The sequence below is a fragment of the Bombina bombina genome, chromosome 1 (genome assembly GCF_027579735.1).
Source record: "Bombina bombina isolate aBomBom1 chromosome 1, aBomBom1.pri, whole genome shotgun sequence".
Lineage (NCBI taxonomy): Eukaryota > Metazoa > Chordata > Amphibia > Anura > Bombinatoridae > Bombina > Bombina bombina.
The window spans coordinates 1,495,786,565-1,495,810,748 of NC_069499.1; the positions used below are offsets into that span (position 1 = coordinate 1,495,786,565).

A 24,184-nucleotide genomic window follows, 5' to 3' on the forward strand; every position below is an offset into this window, starting at 1 on the left:
TCTGGCGAAACAAAATATAGGCACCCATAAATATCCAAAGAGGGTGTCTAATGGAGGACTCTCATATCAATAGATCGTGGACTCTCAAAATAGAAGAATCATGAGCCCTTAAGAAAAGAAGGATCATGAACTCACAAAAATTCTTGCACTCTCAAAAAAGAGAGAGTGTGATGAGGCCATAGACCCCCCGAGACAGTATATGGACAGTGGACTCTCAGATGAAAAAGGACAATGAACTCTCATAGATTATCATAGATAGCATTGCCATCCTGTGTGTGCATTGAGACCTCTAGGATATAAAGTCCCAAGTTCATATATCCATCTTGATTCTTTGCGTAACAGCATGTTTCCTCTGTCTCCTCCTCTTTTGGGGATTGGTATATGGTTGATTAATCTGAATCTCAGATCATTAACTGAGTGTCCCGCCTCCAAGAAGTGTCTTGCCACAGGCTGGTCCGCCTGCCAAACAGATACTTGACCTGTGGTTGGCCATCCTTGTTTTGGCGTCGTCCGTTGTTTTGCCTGTGTAAAATTTACCACAAGGACAGTTCAGAAGATATACCACGAATTTGGTGGTGCAAGTAAGGAAATATTTGATTTCATAAGATTTATTACTCTCTGGATGATGGAAATGCGTACCAGTTAGCATCCCACTGCAAGTCACACAACTAATACAGCGGTAACATCCTTTTTTCTTTGTCTTAAGCCAAGTTTGTGGACCACTTTCAGGATTGATATCGGCTTTAACAAGATAATCTCTGAGGTTTCTTCCTCGTCTAAAACCAATTCTCGGTGCTATCCAATTTTTGAACGGTAGGGTGTTATCAGTTTCCACTAGTTTCCATTCATCTTTAATTATCCGTGTTATCGGTATGACATCAGGAGAATATGTGGTCACAAAAGTTAGTTGGTCCTTAGGAGTAGGAGGGATAATAGCTACTGGCTCCACGGGTTGGAGCACTTGGGTTTTCATTTCAGATAGACTTCTTTTCTTGTATCCCCTTTCCACAAAGCGTTGTGTCATCTCTTGTAGTTGTTGTTGACACAATTCTTCATTGGTGTTATTTCTGATTACTCGTTGATATTGTGCCTTGGGAATATTATGAATGAGGCTCGGTTGGTGGCAGTTGCGGTCAGTGTCTTTGCGAAATAAGGTTGTTCCCAATCTTCCTTCCACCTTAAACACCCTGACATCTAGATAATCAACCATCGTGTTGCTAGCTGTATGTGTGAATTTGATAGGACTCGCAAGTGAATTTAGATGGTCAATCCAAACAAGTAGACTTCTTTCTCCATCTCCCCATACCAAGATCAAATCGTCTATGTAACGACAATAGTATCTAATGTGGTTGTTTTCAAAAACTTTCATCAAAGATGACTCATGTTGTGCCATGAACAGATTGGCCAAAGATAGGGCCACATTCGACCCCCATCGCCGTTCCGGAAATCTGTAGGTAGAATGTTGTGTCAAATAAGAAGTAATTCTCCGTTAGGCATAGTGTAAGCAGATCAATTAGTACTTCTTCTGAAGGGCCAATATATACTGCTTTTCTTAAGGCCTGGGTTACGGCCATAATGCCCTCGTGATGGGGAATGACCGTGTAGAGGCTTGACACATCAAGGGTTACCAAAAGATCAAGGTCAGTGATGTTATCCAACTTTGTAATCCGGGTGATGAAATAATTGGAAACCCGTATATAGGATTGCATAGTTTTGACCAAAGGTTGCAAATAGAAGTCCACAAACTGGGCTAGAGGTTGAAGTAGTGAGCCTCTGGCCGAAACTATCGGCCTCCCTGGAGGTTTAGCAGCATTTTTGTGGATCTTTGGTAGAGTGTAGAGGAGAGGAATAAGTGGATGGTCTCGACTTAAGAAGTTATAGTCCTGTTGTGTAATCAGTTCTCTCTCTTTGAACTCCAGAAGTAGTGTGTCCATTTTCTTTTTTAAACGGGAAGTGGGATCTCCCCCCAAAGGTAGATATGTCTTAACATCAGTTAGCTGTCCCAAGATCTCAGTCTTATAGTATGCTGCGTCCATCAAAACTATTGCCCCACCCTTATCTGCGGGGCGGATCACAATCGAGGTATCTTCTCTTAGGGATTTGAGTGCCAATCTTTCATCCTTAGTTAGATTATCCCTCATCCTCATTTGAGGTCTATCTTTGATTTTCTTAGAGAGAAAGCCAGTGAGTGTACTAATGGTCGAATTGTTAGAGGATGGATCAAATGACCCCTTAGCTCTGAAATCACCCCCTTGTTCCAGGCCAGTGTTGAAAAATTCTTTCAATCTGAGGTTTCTACCAAATCTCTGATGTCAATGTACACAACAAATTCGTTAATTTTGGAAGAGGGCACGAAAGATAGACCTTTATTCAGTAGACTCTCTTCAGTCCTGGATAGTGTTCGTGAACTGATATTGAAAACTATGTTTTCTATGGCCTCCGTTGTTGGTGGCGGCGGGCATTGCCCCCCCCCCGCCTCGTGTGTGGCCTCCGCCTCTTCCTAAAAAACAGTTCGCTGACGGCCAACGGAGGTAATGATGCTGTGTTACTAATGGATGACTCCCATTGGTTTCTGTTACCTCTAGATCTAGTAGTTACTCCCCGATGGGCAATGGTAGCATCCTCATGTTGAGTTTCGGTCCCTGAGCTATCGCCAGAGCTCGTATCAACCGTGGTAATGGATTTTTTAGTATACCTTCTATCCCGTCTAGGTCTGAAAGATCTCCTCTCTTCGGGTGTCATCATCCATCTATAAATTGATTTGTATGTGTAATCTTGTGTAACTGTGTATAATTTGCGGTTTTTAAAAGCGATGAGTTCCTGTTTATAGGTCTTAATTTGGAGGCTTAGTTTGGTCAGCCAATCAGTGCTGGGGTCAGATTAAAAAACTCCTTGTTTCTCTAGTTCAAATGATTGTATTTCGGTCTTAACTTCTTTCAGGAGATGACCAACCTCCCTAATAACTAGTAACATTAAATCAAATGAACATTTATTAAGAATTTTGCACCAATTGATGCAAAATTCATTATTAGACCTTCCAATCGTGGGAATTATTTAACAGGTCTCTATATCCATAGTATCTATGTCCTCTCTGTTAGTCATATTGTCAGTCCTCCAGGTGTGACAAGCTAAATGTAGGAGGAGGGGAGAATAATCCGGGTGTTGTGACAACCCTAATGTGGGTGCACTGCACATGAAAGTCTAGATTCACAAAAATTGGTGTATGTGCACTCTCACCAACGATAACAACTGTCAGGGTGCTTTAAGGTAATTGTAGAAATGTAAAAAAGAAGCACTCACTGATCCATCTCCAACTGTGGCAAACGAATTTAATATAGTTTTAGTGACGTTTCGGGACAACAACAGTCCCTTCCTCTGACAAGTTAACAATGTGCAAAATCAGCCTTTAAATAGGCCCCAGATAACACTCCCCTCAAGATCAGCCAATCCAGGCCGAATGATACTCACACCCCTTCAGTGACCAATGAAAATCAGTGATAGATATCTACATAGTTATGCTGTGAACATATCGATCAAAAACCTAAATAAAATCATACCCAGAATAATCCCTCCTAGAGGTGATCATGCCCCAATCGGATATATGTTAAATGGCATGTTGTAGAAAGCATAAAAAGACAAAATATAAACAAAAAGCAAAAAAACTTAGTGTTAGCCTACTGGCCAATCAGCATCTGTTTTGCATCAGAATCTGATACGTCATGCAGAGCAACCATGGCTTACTCCCCCTGTCACTAAGGACGCCTGGAGGAACAACGAATCAGATCAACCCTCCTTAATGTAATGGAAATGTTCACTCGCCTGCTCAGTGAATTATCAACTGATCAAGACTATAGAATAATTCATTATTATCACAAAACAGTACCCTCCCATGTGTCACATAAACATATCAAGCTACAATCAGTCAAAATCATTATAACGATAGAGGTTGTTAATAATGACGTAGATTTATAACGGAATGCTGCCCTTGACTGTGCCTCCTTCTAAACACCGCTGACAAATGATAACACCATGATGATGTCCCCAACATAGTGGCCGGCAGAGTACCACCAACAATACCGCATGCATGTATCGCATAACATCAATAGGTCATCGCCGCTCGCCGCTATCAAATCGATTCAGATGTAAATAAACAAACAAGGTGTCCATAGCAACCAGAATAAGGATGCTGTGTTAGAGTAGGCGTGTATATAGGCGTGTCATGGCAACCAGAATAGCATGATAGGACACCATTTTAGAGTAGGCGTGTATTCAGGCATGTCATGGCAACCAGAATAACAAGATAGGACGCATTTTAGAGAAGACGTATATACAGGCGTGTTAACAGGATACACAAAGCCAAACAGACAGTGATGTGACTCATTGATTAGAAACATTGTAACTAAATCCTACTAATTGAAATAAAATAAAAGTGAAACAAAAGTAATGTCCCATCTTGGAAACGTATCAAGAACAAAAAACATGCGCACCATCCAGTGTAAAATAACGGCACCATCTGATAAAAATAATATATACTACAACCAAGGCAACAAAGGTTTATACTGGTCTGGTCTGGTCATGTATAATATCATTTCCTATATCTTAGATTTAGTCTTTACCAGTCCTCAATGTGCCAAATTTGTTTTTAAATTTTAGATTCTGTAATTTTTAATACACATCTTATCACTGGTTTTATTTATATAGTTGTTACCCAGTCTTTGGTCTCTCTGGGGGTTTTCATGCCCTCCTTCTGATATATTTGGCAGTTCCTAGCCCTCCTTTTGTTACCTTTAATTGCTCACATTATGACAAGGTGGCCACTAACGTTGGTGCAATTGGGTTTAATCTTTGTTTGATATGAACAAATTGTATTTCTCCTAGGCTTTGCCCTGATATGGAGGTTTGATATGTGGGATCATTATCTGATAGTACATTCAAGGCCCATTTCATGCCATTCCGGTGTTGGAATTATGTGCTTTAAGGGTTAATAGTTATCTTATACACGGTTGGTTCTTGTCCAGTGTGCAATATATCTAAATCCTTTATTTGGGATCTTGACGTTTTAGTTTGTGTCACTTTATCCATGGATTATTAGTTTTGTTGCCTTGGTTGTAGTATTTATTATTATTTTTATCAGATGGTGCCATTTTTTTACACTGGATGGTGCGGATGTATTTTGTTCTAGATACGTTTCCAAGATGGGACATTACTTTTGTTTCACTTTTATTTTATTTCAATTATTAGGATTTAGTTACGATATTTCTAATCAATGAGTCACATCACTGTCTGTTTGGCTTTGTGTATCCTGTTAACACGCCTGTATATACGCCTTCTCTAAAATGCATCCTATCTTGTTATTCTGGTTGCCATGACATGCCTGTATACACGCCTACTCTAAAATGGTGTCCTATCATGCTATTCTGGTTGCCATGACACACCTATATACACACCTACTCTAACACAGCGTCCTTATTCTGGTTGCCATGGACACCTTGTTTGTTTATTTACATCTGAATCGATTTGATAGCGGCGAACGGCGATGACCTATTGATGTTATGCGATACATGCATGCGGTATTGTTGGTGGTACTCTGCCGGCCACTATGTTGGGGACATCATCTTGGTGTTATCATTTGTCAGCGGTGTTTAGAAGGAGGCACAGTCAAGGGCGGCATTCCGTTATAAATCTTCATCGTTATTAACAACCTCTATCGTTATAATGATTTTGACTGATTGTAGCTTGATATGTTTATGTGACACATGGGAGGGTACTATTTTGTGATAATGATTTATTCTATAGTCTTGATCAGTTGATAATTCACTGATCAGACGAGTGAACATTTCCAATACATTGAGGAGGGTTGATCTGATTCGTTGTTCCTCCAGGCGTCCTTAGTGACAGGGGGAGTAAGCCATGGTTGCTCTGCATGACGTATCAGATTCTGATGCAAAATGGATGCTGATTGGCCAGTAGGCTAACACTACGTTTTTTTGCTTTTTGTTTATATTTTGTCTTTTTATGCTTTCTACAACATGCCATTTAACATATATCCGATTGGGGCATGATCACCTCTAGGAGAGATTATTCTGGGTATGATTTTAATTAGGTTTTTGATCGGTATTTTCACAGCATGTAGAGATCTGTCACTGATTTTATTTGGTCACTGAAGGGGTGTGAGTATCATTCGGCCTCGATTGGCTGATCTTGAGGGGAGTGTTATCTGGGGCCTATTTAGAGGCTGATTTTGCACATTGTTAACTTGTCAGAGGAAGTGACTGTTGTTGTCCCGAAACGTCACTAAAACTATATTAAATTCGTTTGCCACAGTTGGAGATGGATCAGTGAGTGCTTCTTTTTTGCATTTCTACAATTACCTTAAAGCACCCTGACAGTTGTTATCTTTGGTGAGAGTGCACATACACCAATTTTTGTGAATCTAGACTTTCATGTGCAGTTCACCCACATTTAGGGTTGCAACAACACCCGGATTATTTTCCCCCCTCCTATATTTAGCTTGTCACACCTGGAGGACTGACAATATGACTAACAGAGAGGACATAGATACTATGGATATAGAGACTTCTGTTAACCCTAGTGGTATTACCATTGAAGACAAACATGAGGACATTTCTCTTGTAAGGTGTATCCAGTCCACGTGTTCATCCATTACTTGTGGGATATTCTCCTTCCCAACAGGAAGCTGCAAGAGGACACCCACAGCAGAGCTGTCTATATAGCTCCTCCCCTAACTGCCACCCCCAGTCATTCTCTTGCAGCTCTCGACAAGATAGGAAGTATCAAGAGATATGTGGTGACTTAGTGTAGTTTTACCTTCAATCAAAAGTTTGTTATTTTTAAACGGTACCGGCGTTGTACTGTTTTACTCTCAGGCAGAAATTAGAAGAAGAATCTGCCTGGAGGTTGATGATCTTAGCGGTTTGTAACTAAGGTCCATTGCTGTTCTCACGCATAACTGAAGCGTATGGGAAAGACTTCAGTTGGGGGAACGGTTTGCAGTTTACCTGCTTTGAGGTATGTTCAGTATATTTATTTCTAGAGAGATGATAAGATCTAGAAAATGCTGACAGAGCCTTGTATAATTGAGGTAAGCGTGATGCAGTGATTTAACAACGACTGGGATCATGCTTACAAAAAAGGGTAATATTCATGTTAATACTCATATTTCTTAGTGACAAAACATTTACATGTTATATAGAAAGAATGTTTTTTCTCTGAGGGTGATTTGGGCCTAGTTTCCACATGGCTAGTCAGATACTCCTAGGAGTATTTTCTTAAGGCCCTCTGACATCGAGTGCATGGTGGGAGGGGCCTATTTTCGCGCTCTAGATGCGCAGTTCATTTTCAGACTGAGACATCCAGCTTCCCTAAAGGAGTCCTCTGTCATCTGAGGACCACTATAGAGGGCTTATTTCTTTCCTAAATCATATTTGAGGGCAGGTAGGAGCCACAGCAGAGCTGTGGGCAAGGTGTTTAACTGTTTGTTAACGTTTTTTAACGTTTTTGAAATCCGGTTTGGGGCCTAAAGGGTTAATCATCCATTTGCAAGTGGGTGCAATGCTGCTTTAGTCCCTTATACACACTGTAAACATTTCGAAGAGTTTACTACTTTTTAACACTGTTTTGCAGTTTATGTGATAGTTTTTTTCTCTTAAAGGCACAGTACCGTTTTTATTTAATTGCTTTTTCACATTTATTAAAGTGTTTTCCAAGCTTGCTGGTCTCATTACTAGTCGGTTAAACATGTCTGACATAGAGGAAACTCCTTGTTCAATATGTTTAGAAGCCATTGTGGAACCCCCTCTTAGAATGTGTACCAAATGTACTGAAATTTCTATAAATTATAAAGACCATATTATGGCATTTAAAGATTTATCACCAGAGGTTTCTCAGACTGACAAAAGGGAGGTTATGCCATCTAGCTCTCCCCACGTGTCTGAACCTATAACTCCCGCTCAAGTGACGCCAAGTACATCTAGCGCGTCCAATGCGTTTACCTTACAAGACATGGCGGCAGTTATGACTAATACCCTCACAGAGGTATTGTCCAAACTGCCAGGGTTACAAGGAAAGCGAGACAACTCTGGGGCTAGAACAAATACAGAGCTTTCTGACGCTTTAGTAGCTATGTCCGATATACCCTCACAATGCTCCGAAGCCGTGACAAGGGAGTTGTTATCTGAGAGTGAGATTTCAGATTCAGGGAAGGCGTTACTTCAGTCCGATTCTGAAATGACAGCCTTTAAATTTAAGCTTGAACACCTCCGCTTATTGCTCAGGGAGGTTTTAGCGACTCTGGATGACTGTGACCCCATTGTAGTTCCAGAGAAATTGTGTAAAATGGACAAATACTTTGCAGTGCCTGTTTACACTGATGTTTTTCCAGTCCCTAAGAGGTTTTCGGAAATTATTACTAAGGAATGGGATAGACCAGGTGTTCCGTTCTCTTCCCCTCCTGCTTTTAAAAAGATGTTTCCCATAGATGTCGCTATACGGGACTCGTGGCAGACAGTCCCTCAGGTGGAGGGTGCTGTTTCTACCCTAGCTAAGCGTACAACTATCCCCGTCGAGGACAGTTGTGCTTTCTTAGATCTTATGGATAAAAAATTGGAGGGTCACCTTAAGAAAATTTTTATCCATCAAGGTTTTATTCTCCAGCCTCTAGCATGCATTGCCCCAGTTACTGCTGCAGCGGCTTTTTGGTTCGAGTCTCTTGAGGAGGCTCTACAGGTGGAGACCCCGTTAGATGATATTTTAGACAGGATTAAAGCTCTCAAGTTAGCTAATTCCTTTATTTCTGATGCCGTTTTTCATCTTATCAAACTAACGGCTAAGAATTCAGGTTTTGCCATTCTGGCGCGCAGGGCGCTATGGCTTAAGTCCTGGTCAGCAGACGTTACTTCAAAGTCTAAGCTTCTTAACATCCCCTTCAAAGGACAGACCCTATTCGGGCTGTGCCTGAAGGAGATCATTTCTGATATTACTGGAGGAAAAGGTCACGCCCTTCCTCAGGATAGGTCCAATAAATTAAGGACCAAACAGTATAATTTTCGTTCATTTCGAAACTTCAAGAGTGGCGCAGCTTCAGCTTCCTCTAATGCAAAACAAGAGGGAAATTTCGCCGAGACCGAACCAGGCTTGGTACAAGGGGCAGCAGGCCAAAAAACCTGCTGCCGCCTCTAAGACAGCATGAAGGAGTAGCCCCCGATCCGGGACCGGATCTTGTAGGGCGCAGACTTTCTCTCTTCGCCCAGGCTTGGGCAAGAGACGTCCAGGATCCCTGGGCATTAGAGATTGTTTCCCAGTTATATCTTCTGGACTTCAAAGCTTCATCTCCAAAGGAGAGATTTCATCTCTCACAATTATCTGTAAACCAGATAAAGAGAGAGGCATTCTTACGTTGTGTTCAAGACCTACTGGTTATGGGAGTGATCCACCCAGTTCCAAGGGAGGAACAGGGGCAGGGCTTCTATTCAAATCTGTTTATAGTTCCCATACAAGAGGGAACTTTCAGACCAATCTTGGATCTCAAGATCCTCAACAAATTTCTCAGAGTCCCATCCTTCAAGATGGAGACTATCCGAACCATCCTCCCTATGATCCAGGAGGGTCAATATATGATTACCGTGGACTTAAAGGATGCTTATCTCCACATTCCTATTCACAGAGATCATCATCAGTTCCTCAGGTTCGCCTCCTTAGACAGGCATTACCAGTTTGTGGCTCTTCCCTTTGGTTTAGCCACGGCACCAAGAATCTTTACGAAGGTTCTAGGGTCCCTACTGGTGGTTCTAAGGCCACGGGGCATAGTGGTGGCTCCTTACCTAGACGACATTCTGATACAGGCGTCGACTTTTCAAATCGCCAAGTCCCATACGGACATTGTTCTGGCCTTTCTGAGGTCTCACGGGTGGAAGGTGAACGAAGAAAAGAGTTCTCTCTCCCCTCTCACAAGAGTTTCCTTCCTAGGAACACTAATAGATTCAGTAGAAACGAAAATTTTTCTGACAGAGGTCAGGTTATCAAAGCTTCTAACTTCCTGCCGTGCTCTTCATTCCACTTCTCGGCCGTCAGTGGCTCAGTGTATGGAAGTAATCGGCCTAATGGTAGCGGCAATGGACATAGTTCCGTTTGCCCGCCTACATCTCAGACCACTGCAACTTTGCATGCTCAATCAGTGGAATAGGGACTACACAGATTTGTCCCCTCTCCTAAATCTGGATCAAGAGACCAGGGATTCTCTTCTCTGGTGGTTATCTCGGGTCCATCTGTTCAGGGGAATGAGTTTCTGCAGGCCAGAGTGGACTATAGTGACGACAGATGCCAGCCTTCTGGACTGGGGCGCAGTCTTGAACTCCCTGAAGGCTCAGAGTTCGTGGACTCAGGAGGAAGCCCTCCTTCTGATAAACATTCTGGAACTGAGAGCGATATTCAGTGCTCTTCAGGCTTGGCCTCAACTAGCTGCGGTCAGGTTCATCAGATTTCAGTCGGACAATATCATGACTGTAGCCTATATCAACCATCAGGGGGGAACAAGAAGCCCCCTGGCTATGTTGGAGGTTTCAAAGATAATTCTATGGGCAGAGGTTCACTCTTGCCATCTCTCAGCTATCCATATCCCAGGAGTAGAGAACTGGGAGGCGGATTCTCTAAGTCGGCAGACTTTTCTTCCGGGGTAGTGGGAGCTCCATCCGGAGGTATTTGCCCAGCTGATTCAACTATGGGGCAAACCAGAACTGGATCTGATGGCGTCTCGTCAGAACGCCAAGCTTCCTTGTTACGGGTCCAGGTCAAGGGATCCCCAGGCAGCGCTGATAGATGCTCTAGCAGTGCCCTAGTCCTTCAGCCTGGCTTATGTGTTCCCACCATTTCCTCTCCTCCCTCGTCTGATTGCCAAGATCAAGCAGGAGAGAGCTTCTGTGATTTTGATAGCACCTGCGTGGCCACGCAGGACTTGGTATGCAGATCTGGTGGACATGTCATCCTTTCCACCATGGACTCTGCCGCTGAGGCAGGACCTTCTACTCCAAGGTCCATTCAAACATCCAAATCTAATTTATCTGCAGCTGACTGCTTAGAGATTGAACACTTGATTTGATCAAAACGTGCTTTCTCCGAGTCGGTCATTGATACCTTGATTCAGGCTCGAAAGCCTGTCACCAGGAAAATCTATCATAAGATATGGTGTAAATATCTTCATTGGTGTGAATCCAAGGGTTACTCATAGAGTAAGGTCAGGATTCCTAGGATATTATCCTTTCTTCAAGAAGGATTGGAGAAGGGATTGTCAGCTAGTTCCTTAAAGGGACAGATTTCTGCTCTGTCTATTCTTCTGCACAAGCGTCTGGCAGATGTTCCAGACGTTCAGGCGTTTTGTCAGGCTTTAGTTAGAATCAAGCCTGTGTTTAAACCTGTTGCTCCGCCATGGAGTTTAAATTTAGTTCTTAAAGTTCTTCAAGGGGTTCCGTTTGAACCTCTGCATTCCATAGATATCAAGCTTTTATCTTGGAAAGTTCTGTTTTTGGTAGCTATCTCTTCGGCTCGAAGAGTTTCAGAGTTATCTGCCTTACAGTGTGATTCCCCTTATCTGATCTTCCATGCAGATAAGGTAGTTCTGCGTACCAAACCTGGGTTTCTTCCTAAGGTGGTATCTCATAGAAATATCAATCAGGAGATTGTTGTTCCGTCACTGTGTCCTAATCCTTCAAAGAAGGAACGTCTATTACATAATCTTGACGTGGTTAGTGCTTTAAAGTTTTATTTACAAGCTACTAAGGATTTTCGTCAAACATCTGCATTGTTTGTTGTCTACTCTGGACAGAGGAGAGGCCAAAAGGCTTCGGCATCTTCTCTTTCTTTTTGGCTGAGAAGCATAATCCGTTTAGCTTATGAGACTGCTGGCCAGCAGCCTCCTGAAAGAATTACAGCTCATTCCACTAGAGCTTCCACATGGGCTTTTAAAAATGAGGCCTCTGTTGAACAGATTTGTAAGGTTGCGACTTGGTCTTCGCTTCATACTTTTTCTAAATTGTACAAATTTGATACTTTTGCTTCCTCGGAGGCTATTTTTGGGAGAAAGGTCTTACCTTACAAGAGAAAACAGAATTTATGCTTACCTGATAAATTTCTTTCTCTTGTGGTGTATCCAGTCCACGGCCCGCCCTGTCACTTTAAGGCAGGTGTTTTTTATTTTTAAACTACAGTCACCACTGCACCCTATAGTTTCTCCTTTTTTCTTGCTTGTCTTCGGTCGAATGACTGGGGGTGGCAGTTAGGGGAGGAGCTATATAGACAGCTCTGCTGTGGGTGTCCTCTTGCAGCTTCCTGTTGGGAAGGAGAATATCCCACAAGTAATGGATGAACCCGTGGACTGGATACACCACAAAAGAAAGAAATTTATCAGGTAAGCATAAATTTTGTTTTTTACCGGTTTGGGTCTATTGAAGAACAACAAGTAGAAGAATCATTACAAACCATGTATAATACAATAACTAAGCTAAAACAGAGAGAAATAGACCTAAACCTTCATGGTTCATATTTGTCCGATTACCATAAAAGAGGATGATACCAAGGGGCTTCAGAATCAGAAATATTCCCACTATTGAAAGGTCTAATAATGAATTTTGCATCAATTGGTGCAAAATTCTTAATAAATGTTCATTTGATTTAATGTTACTAGTTATTAGGTAGGTTGGTCATCTCCTGAAAGAAGTTAAGACCGAAATACAATCATTTGAACTAGAGAAACAAGGAGTTTTTTAATCTGACCCCAGTACTGATTGGCTGACCAAACTAAGCCTCCAAATTAAGACCTATAAACAGGAACTCATCGCTTTTAAAAACTGCAAATTATACACAGTTACACAAGATTACACATACAAATCAATTTTTAGATGGATGATGACACCCGAAGAGAGGAGATCTTTCAGACCTAGACGGGATAGAAGGTATACTAAAAAAATCCATTACCACGGTTGATACGAGCTCTGGCGATGGCTCAGGGACCGAAACTCAACATGAGGATGCTACCATTGCCCATCGGGGAGTTACTACTAGATCTAGAGGTAACAGAAACCAATGGGAGTCATCCATTAGTAACACAGCATCATTACCTCCATTGGCCGCTCATCCATCAGCGAACCATTTTTTAGGAAGAGGCGGAGGCCACACACGAGGCGGGGGGGGGGGGGCACTGCCCGCCACCACCAACCACGGAGGTCATAGAAAACATAGTTTTCAATATCAGTTCACGAACATTATCCAGGACTGTAGAGAGTCTACTGAATAAAGGTCTATCTTTCGTGCCCTCTTCCAAAATTAACGAATTTGATGTGTACATTGACATCCAGAGATTTGATAGAAACCTCAGATTGAAAGAATTTTTCAACACTGGCCTGGAACAAGGGGGTGATTTCAGAGCTAAGGGGTCATTTGATCCATCCTCTAACAATTTGACCATTAGTACACTCACTGGCTTTCTCTCTAAGAAAATCAAAGATGGACCTCAAATGAGGATGAGGGATAATCTAACTAAGGATGAAAGATTGGCACTCAAATCCCTAAGAGAAGATACCTCGATTGTGATCTGCCCCGCAGATAAGGGTGGGGCAATAGTTTTGATGGACGCAGCATACTATAAGACTGAGATCTTGGGACAGCTAACTGATGTTAAGACATATCTACCTTTGGGGGGAGATCCCACTTCCCGTTTAAAAAAGAAAATTGACACACTACTTCTGGAGTTCAAAGAGAGAGAACTGATTACACAACAGGACTATAACTTCTTAAGTCGAGACCATCCACTTATTCCTCTCCTCTACACTCTACCAAAGATCCACAAAAATGCTGCTAAACCTCCAGGGAGGCCGATAGTTTCGGCCAGAGGCTCACTACTTCAACCTCTAGCCCAGTTTGTGGACTTCTATTTGCAACCTTTGGTCAAAACTATGCAATCCTATATACCGGATTCCAATGATTTCATCACCCGGATTACAGAGTTGGATAACATCACTGACCTTGATCTTTTGGTAACCCTTGACGTGTCAAGCCTCTACATCACGAGGGCATTATGGCCGTAACCCAGGCCTTAAGAAAAGCGATATATATTGGCCCTTCAGAAGAAGTACTAATTGATCTGCTTACACTATGCCTAACGGAGAATTACTTTTTATTTGACACAACATTCTACCTACAGATTTCCGGATTGGCGATGGGGTCGAATGTGGCCCCATCTTTGGCCAATCTGTTCATGGCACAACATGAGTCATCTTTGATGAAAGTTTTTGAAAACAACCACATTAGATACTATTGTCGTTACATAGACAATTTGATCTTGGTATGGGGAGATGGAGAAAGAAGTCTACTTGATTGGATTGACCATCTAAATTCACTTGCGAGTCCTATCAAATTCACACATACAGCTAGCAACACGATGGTTGATTATCTAGATGTCAGGGTGTTTAAGGTGGAAGGAAGATTGGGAACAACCTTATTTCGCAAAGACACTGATCGCAACTCATTACTCCATGCAAGGAGCTGCCACCAACCGATCTTGAAAAAGGCTGCACAGCCGAAATGCGTAGATACCGGAATATGCTACATCGATCGAATAAGAACTCAGAGAAGCGCTTCTGACCATCCACCTAAGTAAGTCCACAATCATCAAGGTTTGAGAAATTTTGCCTTCATCTACCTGGCCTATATCAGCACTAGCGGCATTTATTTAACCGCGATCTGGCCTGAAGCAGAATACAAACCAAGAAACATTCAACGAAGATTTGATCGGTCACTGACCGAAAGGAAGGAAAGTGTAAAACACACAGCGGCATAAACCCCCGCACTACCTCTGCATCCAGCGAAGACAAGATCGGTCACTGACCGAAAGGAAAAAAGGAGGACATCCAACGGCACTAAACATCACACTGTCTTCTCATCAAGGATAAAGTCCCCAAGCAAGAGAGAGAAAGGCGAGAAGTGTTTTTCTAGCGGCGTATATTTAACCGCATAAAAACCTGAGGCATCAAGACTCACTAACCGACGGAACTCCAGGTTGAAACGGAGTAGCACTGTCCGGTCACTGACCGACAGGTAAAATCCAAGGATAGCGGCATATATTTAACCGCAAGAATACAGATTACTCCAACAAAGGTAACTTTTTCTTAGAGAACTTAACACACCTGGCCTAACCGCTCCGTAACCACGGTTAAAACTCTGGATAAAATTCAGGCTTTTTATAAAACCGTATAAGGTGTGCATAGAATTTTACATAGAATTTTAAGATATACATATGAACAAGGGTAATTAGCCAATACATATGTAACAAAATACCGGAATACACAGCAAGTAAAAATTGTGGTATTGTTACAGTGATTTTATATTTGTACATTTTTAATAGGTTTATTTTTATATGTTTATATGTTTTTATATATATACATTTATTGGCCATATTGTACTGACACCGGTGTCATTTTTATATTCAGTGTATATTAACATTTACTTACTCACAATAAAATACTTATATCAATACTGATAATGTGCACTGTGGTATTTTATGGAAGGAATGAAATATTCAAGGGCAACACAATAACCGATATAATAATATAAACACATGGGAAATAGCATTTTTTGCGCCACCCAACACCTGCACATCTCTTTTTAAGGTGGAAGGAAGATTGGGAACAACCTTATTTCGCAAAGACACTGACCGCAACTCATTACTCCATGCAAGGAGCTGCCACCAACCGAGCCTCATTCGTAATATTCCTAAGGCACAATATCAACGAGTAATCAGAAATAACACCAATGAAGAATTGTGTCAACAACAACAACTACAAGAGATGACACAACGCTTTGTGGAAAGGGGATACAAGAAAAGAAGTCTATCTGAAAGGACCAACTAACTTTTGTGACCGCATATTCTCCTGATGTCATACCGATAACACACATAATTAAAGATGAATGGAAACTAGTGGAAGCTGATCACACCCTACCGTTCAAAAATTGGATAGCACCGAGAATTGGTTTTAGAAGAGGAAGAAACCTCAGAGATTATCTTGTTAAAGCCGATATCAATCCTGAAAGTGGTCCACAAACTTGGCTTAAGACAAAGAAAAAAGGATGTTACCGCTGTATTAGTTGTGTGACTTGCAGTGGGATGCTACCTGGTACGCATTTCCATCATCCAGAAAGTAATAAATCTTATGAAATCAGATATTTCCTTACTTGCACCACCAAATTCGTGGTATATCTTCTGAACTGTCTTTGTGGTAAATTTTACACAGGCAAAACAAGGATGGCCAACCACAGGTCAAGTATCCGTTTGGCCATACGAAGTGGCAAGGCGTACCAGCCTGTGGCAAGACACTTCTTGGAGGCGGGACACTCAGTTAATGATCTGAGATTCAGATTAATCGACCATGTACCAATCCCCAAAAGAGGAGGAGACAGAGGAAACATGCTGTTACAAAAAGAATCAAGATGGATATATGAACTTGGGACTTTATGTCCTAGAGATCTCAATATACACACAGGATGGCAATGCTATCTATGATAATCTATGAGAGTTCATTGTCCTTTTTCATCTGAGAGTCTACTGTCAATATACTGTCTCGGGGGGTCTATGGCCTTATCACTTTCTCTCTCTCTCTCTCTCTCTTTTTTAAAAGTGCAGGAATTTTTTGAGAGTGCAAGAATTTTTGTGAGTTCATGATCCTTCTTTTCTTAAGGGCTCATGATTCTTCTATTTTGAGAGTCCACGATCTATTGATATGAGAGTCCTCCATTAGATACCCTCTTTGGATATTTATGGGTGCCTATATTTTGTTTCGCCAGACCAATTATTGAGTCTTTCTCTACATCATATGATGTTTATATACTTATGAGATTGTCATGATGTTGTTTATGATGCCTATTATGTCTCTCAATTTGGGTCTCTTTTCCAGTCCTAGGAGTTTCATAGGATATAATTAAATTAAAATGTATAATATTATGTCCTATATTTTAGATTTAGTTTTTACCAGTCCTCAATGTGCCAATTTTGTTTTTAAATTTTATATTCTGTAATTTTTAATACACCTGTCTTATCACTGGTTTTATTTATATAGTTGTTACCCAGTCTTTTGTCTCTCTGGGGGTTTTCATGCCCTCCTTCTGATATATTTGGCAGTTCCTAGCCCTCCTTTTGTTACCTTTAATTGTTCACATTATGAGAAGGTGGCCACTAACGTTGGTTCCAATTGGGTTTAATCTTTGTTTATTGATATGAACAAATTGTATTTCTCCTAGGCTTTGCCCTGATATGGAGGTTTGATATGTGGGATAATTATCTGATAGTACATTCAAGGCCCATTTCATGCCATTCCGGTGTTGGAATTATTTGCTTTAAGGATTAATTGTTATCTTATACACGGTTGGTTCTTGTCCAGTGTGCAATATATCTAAATCCTTTATTTGGGATCTTGACGTTTTAGTTTGTGTCACTTTATCCATGGATTATCAGTTTTGTGTAGGTATGTTAGTGTTGTACTTTATTCTGTGGAGTAATTGCCTTTTTCTTTTCTTTATTTATTGTTTGAGACCAGTATAAACCTTTGTTGCTTTGGTTGGTTATCAGATGGTGCCGTTATTTTACACTGGATGGTGCAGATGTTTTTAGTTCTAGATACGTTTCCAAGATGGGACATTACTTTTGTTTCACTTTTATTTTATTTCAATTAGTAGGGTTTAGTTACAATGTTTCTAATCAATGAGTCACATCACTGTCTGTTTGGCTTTGTGTATCCTGTTAACACGCCTGTATATACGCCTTCTCTAACATGCGTCCTATCTTGTTGTTCTGGTTGCCATGACATGCCTGTATACACGCCTACTCTAAAATGGTGTCCTATCATGCTATTCTGGTTGCCATGACACGCCTACTCTAACACAGCGTCCTTATTCTGGTTGCCATGGACACCTTGTTTGTTTATTTACATCTGAATCGATTTGATAGCGGCGAGCGGCGATGACCTATTGATGTTATGCGATACATGCATGCGGTATTGTTGGTGGTACTCTGCCGGCCACTATGTTGTGGACATCATCTTGGTGTTATCATTTGTCAGCGGTGTTTAGAAGGAGGCACAGTCAAGGGCGGCATTCCGTTATAAATCTTCATCGTTATTAACAACCTCTATCGTTATAATGATTTTGACTGATTGTAGCTTGATATGTTTATGTGACACATGGGAGGGTACTGTTTTGTGATAATGATTTATTCTATAGTCTTGATCAGTTGATAATTCACTGATCAGACGAGTGAACATTTCCATTACATTAAGGAGGGTTGATCTGATTTGTTGTTCCTCCAGGCGTCCTTAGTGACAGGGGGAGTAAGCCATGGTTGCTCTGCATGACGTATCAGATTCTGATGCAAGACGGATGCTGATTGGCCAGTAGGCTAACACTACGTTTTTTTGCTTTATATAGCTTTTGCTATATATATATATATATATATATATATATATATATATATATGTATGTATGTATGTATGTATCTATCTTTTGTTTAAAAACGCATGACAAAATCAACCTGAAACTACTGCCTGAAGGCCTTTCCTACCAAAAGCTGCTTCAGAAGAAGTAAAAACATTAAATGATATAATTTAGCAAAGGAATACAAAGAAGGTAGCCACCTTGCAAAACTGATCAAAAGAAGCTTTATTCTTAAAGACCCAAGAAGAAGCAACTTATTGGGTAGAATGGGCAAAGAATCTCAGAGAAAGAGTGAACAAATTAATTAATGTGCCCAAACAACAAATGAAGCATTCAAACAACCATTGTCAATAAAGATACAGTAGGGTGAAAAAAACAACCTGCGTTCTCCCAAATAGACGATGTACGCTATCCCCATCAGCCTTTGTGAGCTCGCAATCTTGGCAGCAGAGGTGGAAAGGGTTTTATAGGGCTATTAGAGTTTGGGAATGTTTGCCTCCTCCTAGTGGTCGGGAAGAGTAATTCCCTTGTGTAATGGATTATGGACGCTCACCACCTGTATGAAAGAAATATACATAATGTTTTACTGTGTAAGCATTTCGTTTTTACAGTTGAAGTGATACACCATGTTTTCCATGTGTATTTAATGGGTTTAGAGAAGACAATTGTAGTTTTAAGGTTTACAAAAATTCATAAAATTAAGCTAAATAATTTTCTATCCTCAGACCAGACGAAAATGCCTCCTGGACTGGCTATGTAGGCAAGATGTTTATGGCTGCCTCAAACTACCTCCCTAGCCAAGTGTCTGACATGATGAACCAGGATCGGGCCTTTGCCACTGTGCGCCTAAACTTCTCTGGACAAAGAAATGCTTGTACCATAGTCACGTAAGCACTGCACAATGGAAGTATGCACTTCAGTAGGAATCAACAGAATATACAAAGATGCACAATTAGCTATATATATTCTAATTCTAATAAAACATGTTAAGTCAGAGAAGTCTTTACTATATAACCTTAATGTTAGACAAGAGTTAGTAATTGTTGGATAATACTCCCTAATATATTAGTCTAACATAGTCATTTGGAACCAGCTGTTTATAAAGATATCTGTCTTTGATGGTATCGTTTTTCTCTTTAAACTCTTTCGATGCGCATGACAAAGCTATGGCGAGTCTACGGCTTGAGTAATTACTGTTGAGAATATCATTCCTGGCCAGCAGGAGGAGGCAAAGAGCACTACAGTTAAACTGCTAAGTATCACTCCCTTACCCACAACCCCCAGTCATTCTCTTTGCCTTCGGTGCATGCAGGAGGTGAAGTTTAGGTGTCTGAAGAAAAATTTTGATTTAATCTACAAGCAAGTTTTGGGGTATAGCCGTATTCCATGTCATTTCTTGCAGTCGGGTAGTGGTGGTTTTAAAGCAGTTAGGAACTTGTAAAGAGGTACTTACTGTGTTTTCCTAACTATTGCTGCCCTAGTTTAGAAAGCCAGAGTTGGCTACTCTGTTCTTTCTTTTTCAAAGGTCTCTGTGAGGAACTGTGTCCTCTCATACCGTGTAACTGTCTACATGCCGGACAGTGGGGCAGGTAAGTGCCTTTTCTTCCAGTTGGGGAGACCATGCACTTAACAAATTAAAAACTGCTTTTTTATTGGGACATAGATAATCCTGTTGTATGGGTTACACTGGGGCATGAAGCAGGCACTGTAGCATGTGTGAGACAAACATTTAAACTCTCTTAAAAAATGTTTCTTTCATGTAATTAACAAGAGTCCATGAGCTAGTGACGTATGGGATATACATTCCTACCAGGAGGGGCAAAGTTTCCCAAACCTTAAAATGCCTATAAATACACCCCTCACCACACCCACAAATCAGTTTTACAAACTTTGCCTCCAAGGGAGGTGGTGAAGTAAGTTTGTGCTAGATTCTACGTTGATATGCGCTCCGCAGCAAGTTGGAGCCCGGTTTTCCTCTCAGCGTGCAGTGAATGTCAGAGGGATGTGAAGAGAGTATTGCCTATTGAATACAGTGATCTCCTTCTACGGGGTCTATTTCATAAGGTTCTCTGTTATCGGTCGTAGAGATTCATCTCTTACCTCCCTTTTCAGATCGACGATATACTCTTATATTTACCATTTCCTCTACTGATTCTCGTTTCAGTACTGGTTTGGCTTTCTACAAACATGTAGATGAGTGTCCTGGGGTAAGTAAGTCTTATTTTCTGTGACACTCTAAGCTATGGTTGGGCACTTTATTTATAAAGTTCTAAATATATGTATTCAAACATTTATTTGCCTTGACTCAGAATGTTCAACTTTCCTTATTTCCAGACAGTCAGTTTCATATTTGGGATTATGCTTTAAATTATCATATTTTTTCTTACCTCAAAAATTTGACTTTTTTCCCTGTGGGCTGTTAGGCTCGCGGGGGCTGAAAATGCTTCATTTTATTGCGTCATTCTTGGCGCGGACTTTTTTGGCGCAAAAATTCTTTTCCGTTTCCGGCGTCATACGTGTCGCCGGAAGTTGCGTCATTTTTTTACGTTATTTTGCGCCAAAAATGTCGGCGTTCCGGATGTGGCGTCATTTTTGGCGCCAAAAGCATTTAGGCGCCAAATAATGTGGGCGTCTTATTTGGCGCCAAAAAATATGGGCGTCGCTTTTGTCTCCACATTATTTCAGTCTCATTTTTCGTTTGCTTCTGGTTGCTAGAAGCTTGATGTTTGGCATTTTTTTCCCATTCCTGAAACTGTCTTATAAGGAATTTGATCTATTTTGCTTTATATGTTGTTTTTTCTCTTACATATTGCAAGATGTCTCACGTTGCATCTGAGCCAGAAGATACTACAGGAAAACCACTGCCTGCTGGATCTACCAAAGCTAAGTGTATCTGCTGTAAACTTTTGGTAGCTATTCCTCCAGCTGTTGTTTGTAATAATTGTCATGACAAACTTGTTAAAGCAGATAATATTTCCTTTAGTGATGTACCATTGCCTGTTGCAGTTCCCTCAACATCTAAGGTGCAGAATGTTCCTGATAACATAAGAGATTTTGTTTCTGAATCCATAAAGAAGGCTTTGTCTGTTATTTCTCCTTCTAGTAAACGTAAAAAGTCTTTTAAATCTTCTCTCTCTACAGATGAATTTTTAAATGAACACCATCATTCTGATTCTTTGGACTCTTCTGGTTCAGAGGATTCTATCTCAGAGATTGATGCTGATAAATCTTCATATTTATTTAAGATGGAATTTATTCGCTCTTTACTTAAAGAAGTACTAATTGCTTTAGAAATAGAGGATTCTAGTCCTCTTGATACTAATTCTATACGTTTGGATAAGGTTTTTAAAGCTCCTGCGGTTATTCCAGAAGTCTTTCCTGTTCCTAATGCTATTTCTGCAGTAATTGCTAAGGAATGGGATAAATTGGGTAATTCATTTACTCCTTCTAAACGTTTTAAGCAATTATATCCTGTTCCGCCTGACAGGTTAGAATTTTGGGACAAAATCCCTAAAGTTGATGGGGCTATTTCTACCCTTGCTAAACGTACTACCATTCCTACGTCAGATGGTACCTCGTTTAAGGATCCTTTAGATAGAAAAATTGAATCTTTTCTAAGAAAAGCTTATCTATGTTCAGGTAATCTTCTTAGACCTGCTATATCATTGGCTGATGTTGCTGCAGCTTCAACTTTTTGGTTGGAAACTCTAGCGCAACAAGTAACAAATCGTGATTCTCATGATATTATTATTCTTCTCCAGCATGCTAATAATTTCATCTGTGATGCCATTTTTGATATTATTAGAGTTGATGTTAGATTTATGTCTCTAGCTATCTTAGCCAGAAGAGCTTTATGGCTTAAGACCTGGAATGCTGATATGGCTTCTAAATCAACTCTACTTTCCATTTCTTTCCAGGGAAACAAATTATTTGGTTCTCAGTTGGATTCTATTATTTCAACTGTTACTGGTGGGAAAGGAACTTTTTTACCACAGGATAAAAAGTCTAAAGGTAAAAACAGGGCTAACAATCGTTTTCGTTCCTTTCGTTTCAACAAAGAACAAAAGCCTGATCCTTCGTCCTCAGGAGCAGTTTCAGTTTGGAAACCATCTCCAGTCTGGAATAAATCCAAGCCTGCTAGAAAGGCAAAGCCTGCTTCTAAGTTCACATGAAGGTACGGCCCTCATTCCAGTTCAGCTGGTAGGGGGCAGGTTACGTTTTTTCAAAGAAATTTGGATCAATTCTGTTCACAATCTTTGGATTCAGAACATTGTTTCAGAAGGGTACAGAATTGGTTTCAAGATGAGACCTCCTGCAAAGAGATTTTTTCTTTCCCATGTCCCAGTAAATCCAGTGAAAGCTCAAGCATTTCTGAATTGTGTTTCAGATCTAGAGTTGGCTGGAGTAATTATGCCAGTTCCAGTTCCGGAACAGGGGATGGGGTTTTATTCAAATCTCTTCATTGTACCAAAGAAGGAGAATTCCTTCAGACCAGTTCTGGATCTCAAATTATTGAATCGTTATGTAAGAATACCAACGTTCAAGATGGTAACTGTAAGGACTATATTGCCTTTTGTTCAGCAAGGGAATTATATGTCCACAATAGATTTACAGGATGCATATCTGCATATTCCGATTCATCCAGATCATTATCAGTTCCTGAGATTCTCTTTTCTAGACAAGCATTACCAATTTGTGGCTCTACCGTTTGGCCTTGCTACAGCTCCAAGAATTTTCACAAAGATTCTCGGTGCCCTTCTGTCTGTAATCAGAGAACAGGGTATTGTGGTATTTCCTTATTTGGACGATATCTTGGTACTTGCTCAGTCTTTACATTTAGCAGAGTCTCATTCGAATCGACTTGTGTTGTTTCTTCAAGATCATGGTTGGAGGATCAATTTACCAAAAAGTTCTTTGATTCCTCAAACAAGGGTAACCTTTCTGGGTTTCCAGATAGATTCAGTGTCCATGACTCTGTCTTTAACAGACAAGAGACGTCTAAAATTGATTACAGCCTGTCGAAACCTTCAGTCTCAATCATTCCCTTCGGTAGCCTTATGCATGGAAATTCTAGGTCTTATGACTGCTGCATCGGACGCGATCCCCTTTGCTCGTTTTCACATGCGACCTCTTCAGCTCTGTATGCTGAATCAATGGTGCAGGGATTACACGAAGATAAATCAATTAATATCTTTAAAACCGATTGTTCGGCACTCTCTAACGTGGTGGACAGATCACCTTCGTTTAATTCAGGGGGCTTCTTTTGTTCTTCCGACCTGGACTGTAATTTCAACAGATGCAAGTCTCACAGGTTGGGGAGCTGTGTGGGGATCTCTGACGGCACAAGGAGTTTGGGAATCTCAGGAGGTGAGATTACCGATCAATATCTTGGAACTCCGTGCAGTTTTCAGAGCTCTTCAGTTTTGGCCTCTTCTGAAGAGAGAATCGTTCATTTGTTTTCAGACAGACAATGTCACAACTGTGGCATACATCAATCATCAAGGAGGGACTCACAGTCCTCTGGCTATGAAAGAAGTATCTCGAATTTTGGTTTGGGCGGAATCCAGCTCCTGTCTAATCTCTGCGGTTCATATCCCAGGTGTAGACAATTGGGAAGCGGATTATCTCAGTCGCCAAACGTTGCATCCGGGCGAATGGTCTCTTCACCCAGAGGTATTTCTTCAGATTGTTCAAATGT

At 40.8% G+C, this 24,184-nt stretch overlaps 1 protein-coding gene across 1 annotated transcript in view; it reads left to right on the plus strand.

Moving 5' to 3' along the window:
- Positions 1-24,184, plus strand: part of LOC128666693 (WD repeat domain phosphoinositide-interacting protein 1) — a 202,874-nt gene that overhangs the window by 120,754 nt on the left and 57,936 nt on the right. Inside the window, exon 7 of the mRNA XM_053721434.1 lies at positions 19,212-19,373. Within this exon, the coding sequence (XP_053577409.1) occupies positions 19,212-19,373 (162 nt within the window). The remainder of the gene's footprint in view (positions 1-19,211; positions 19,374-24,184) is intronic.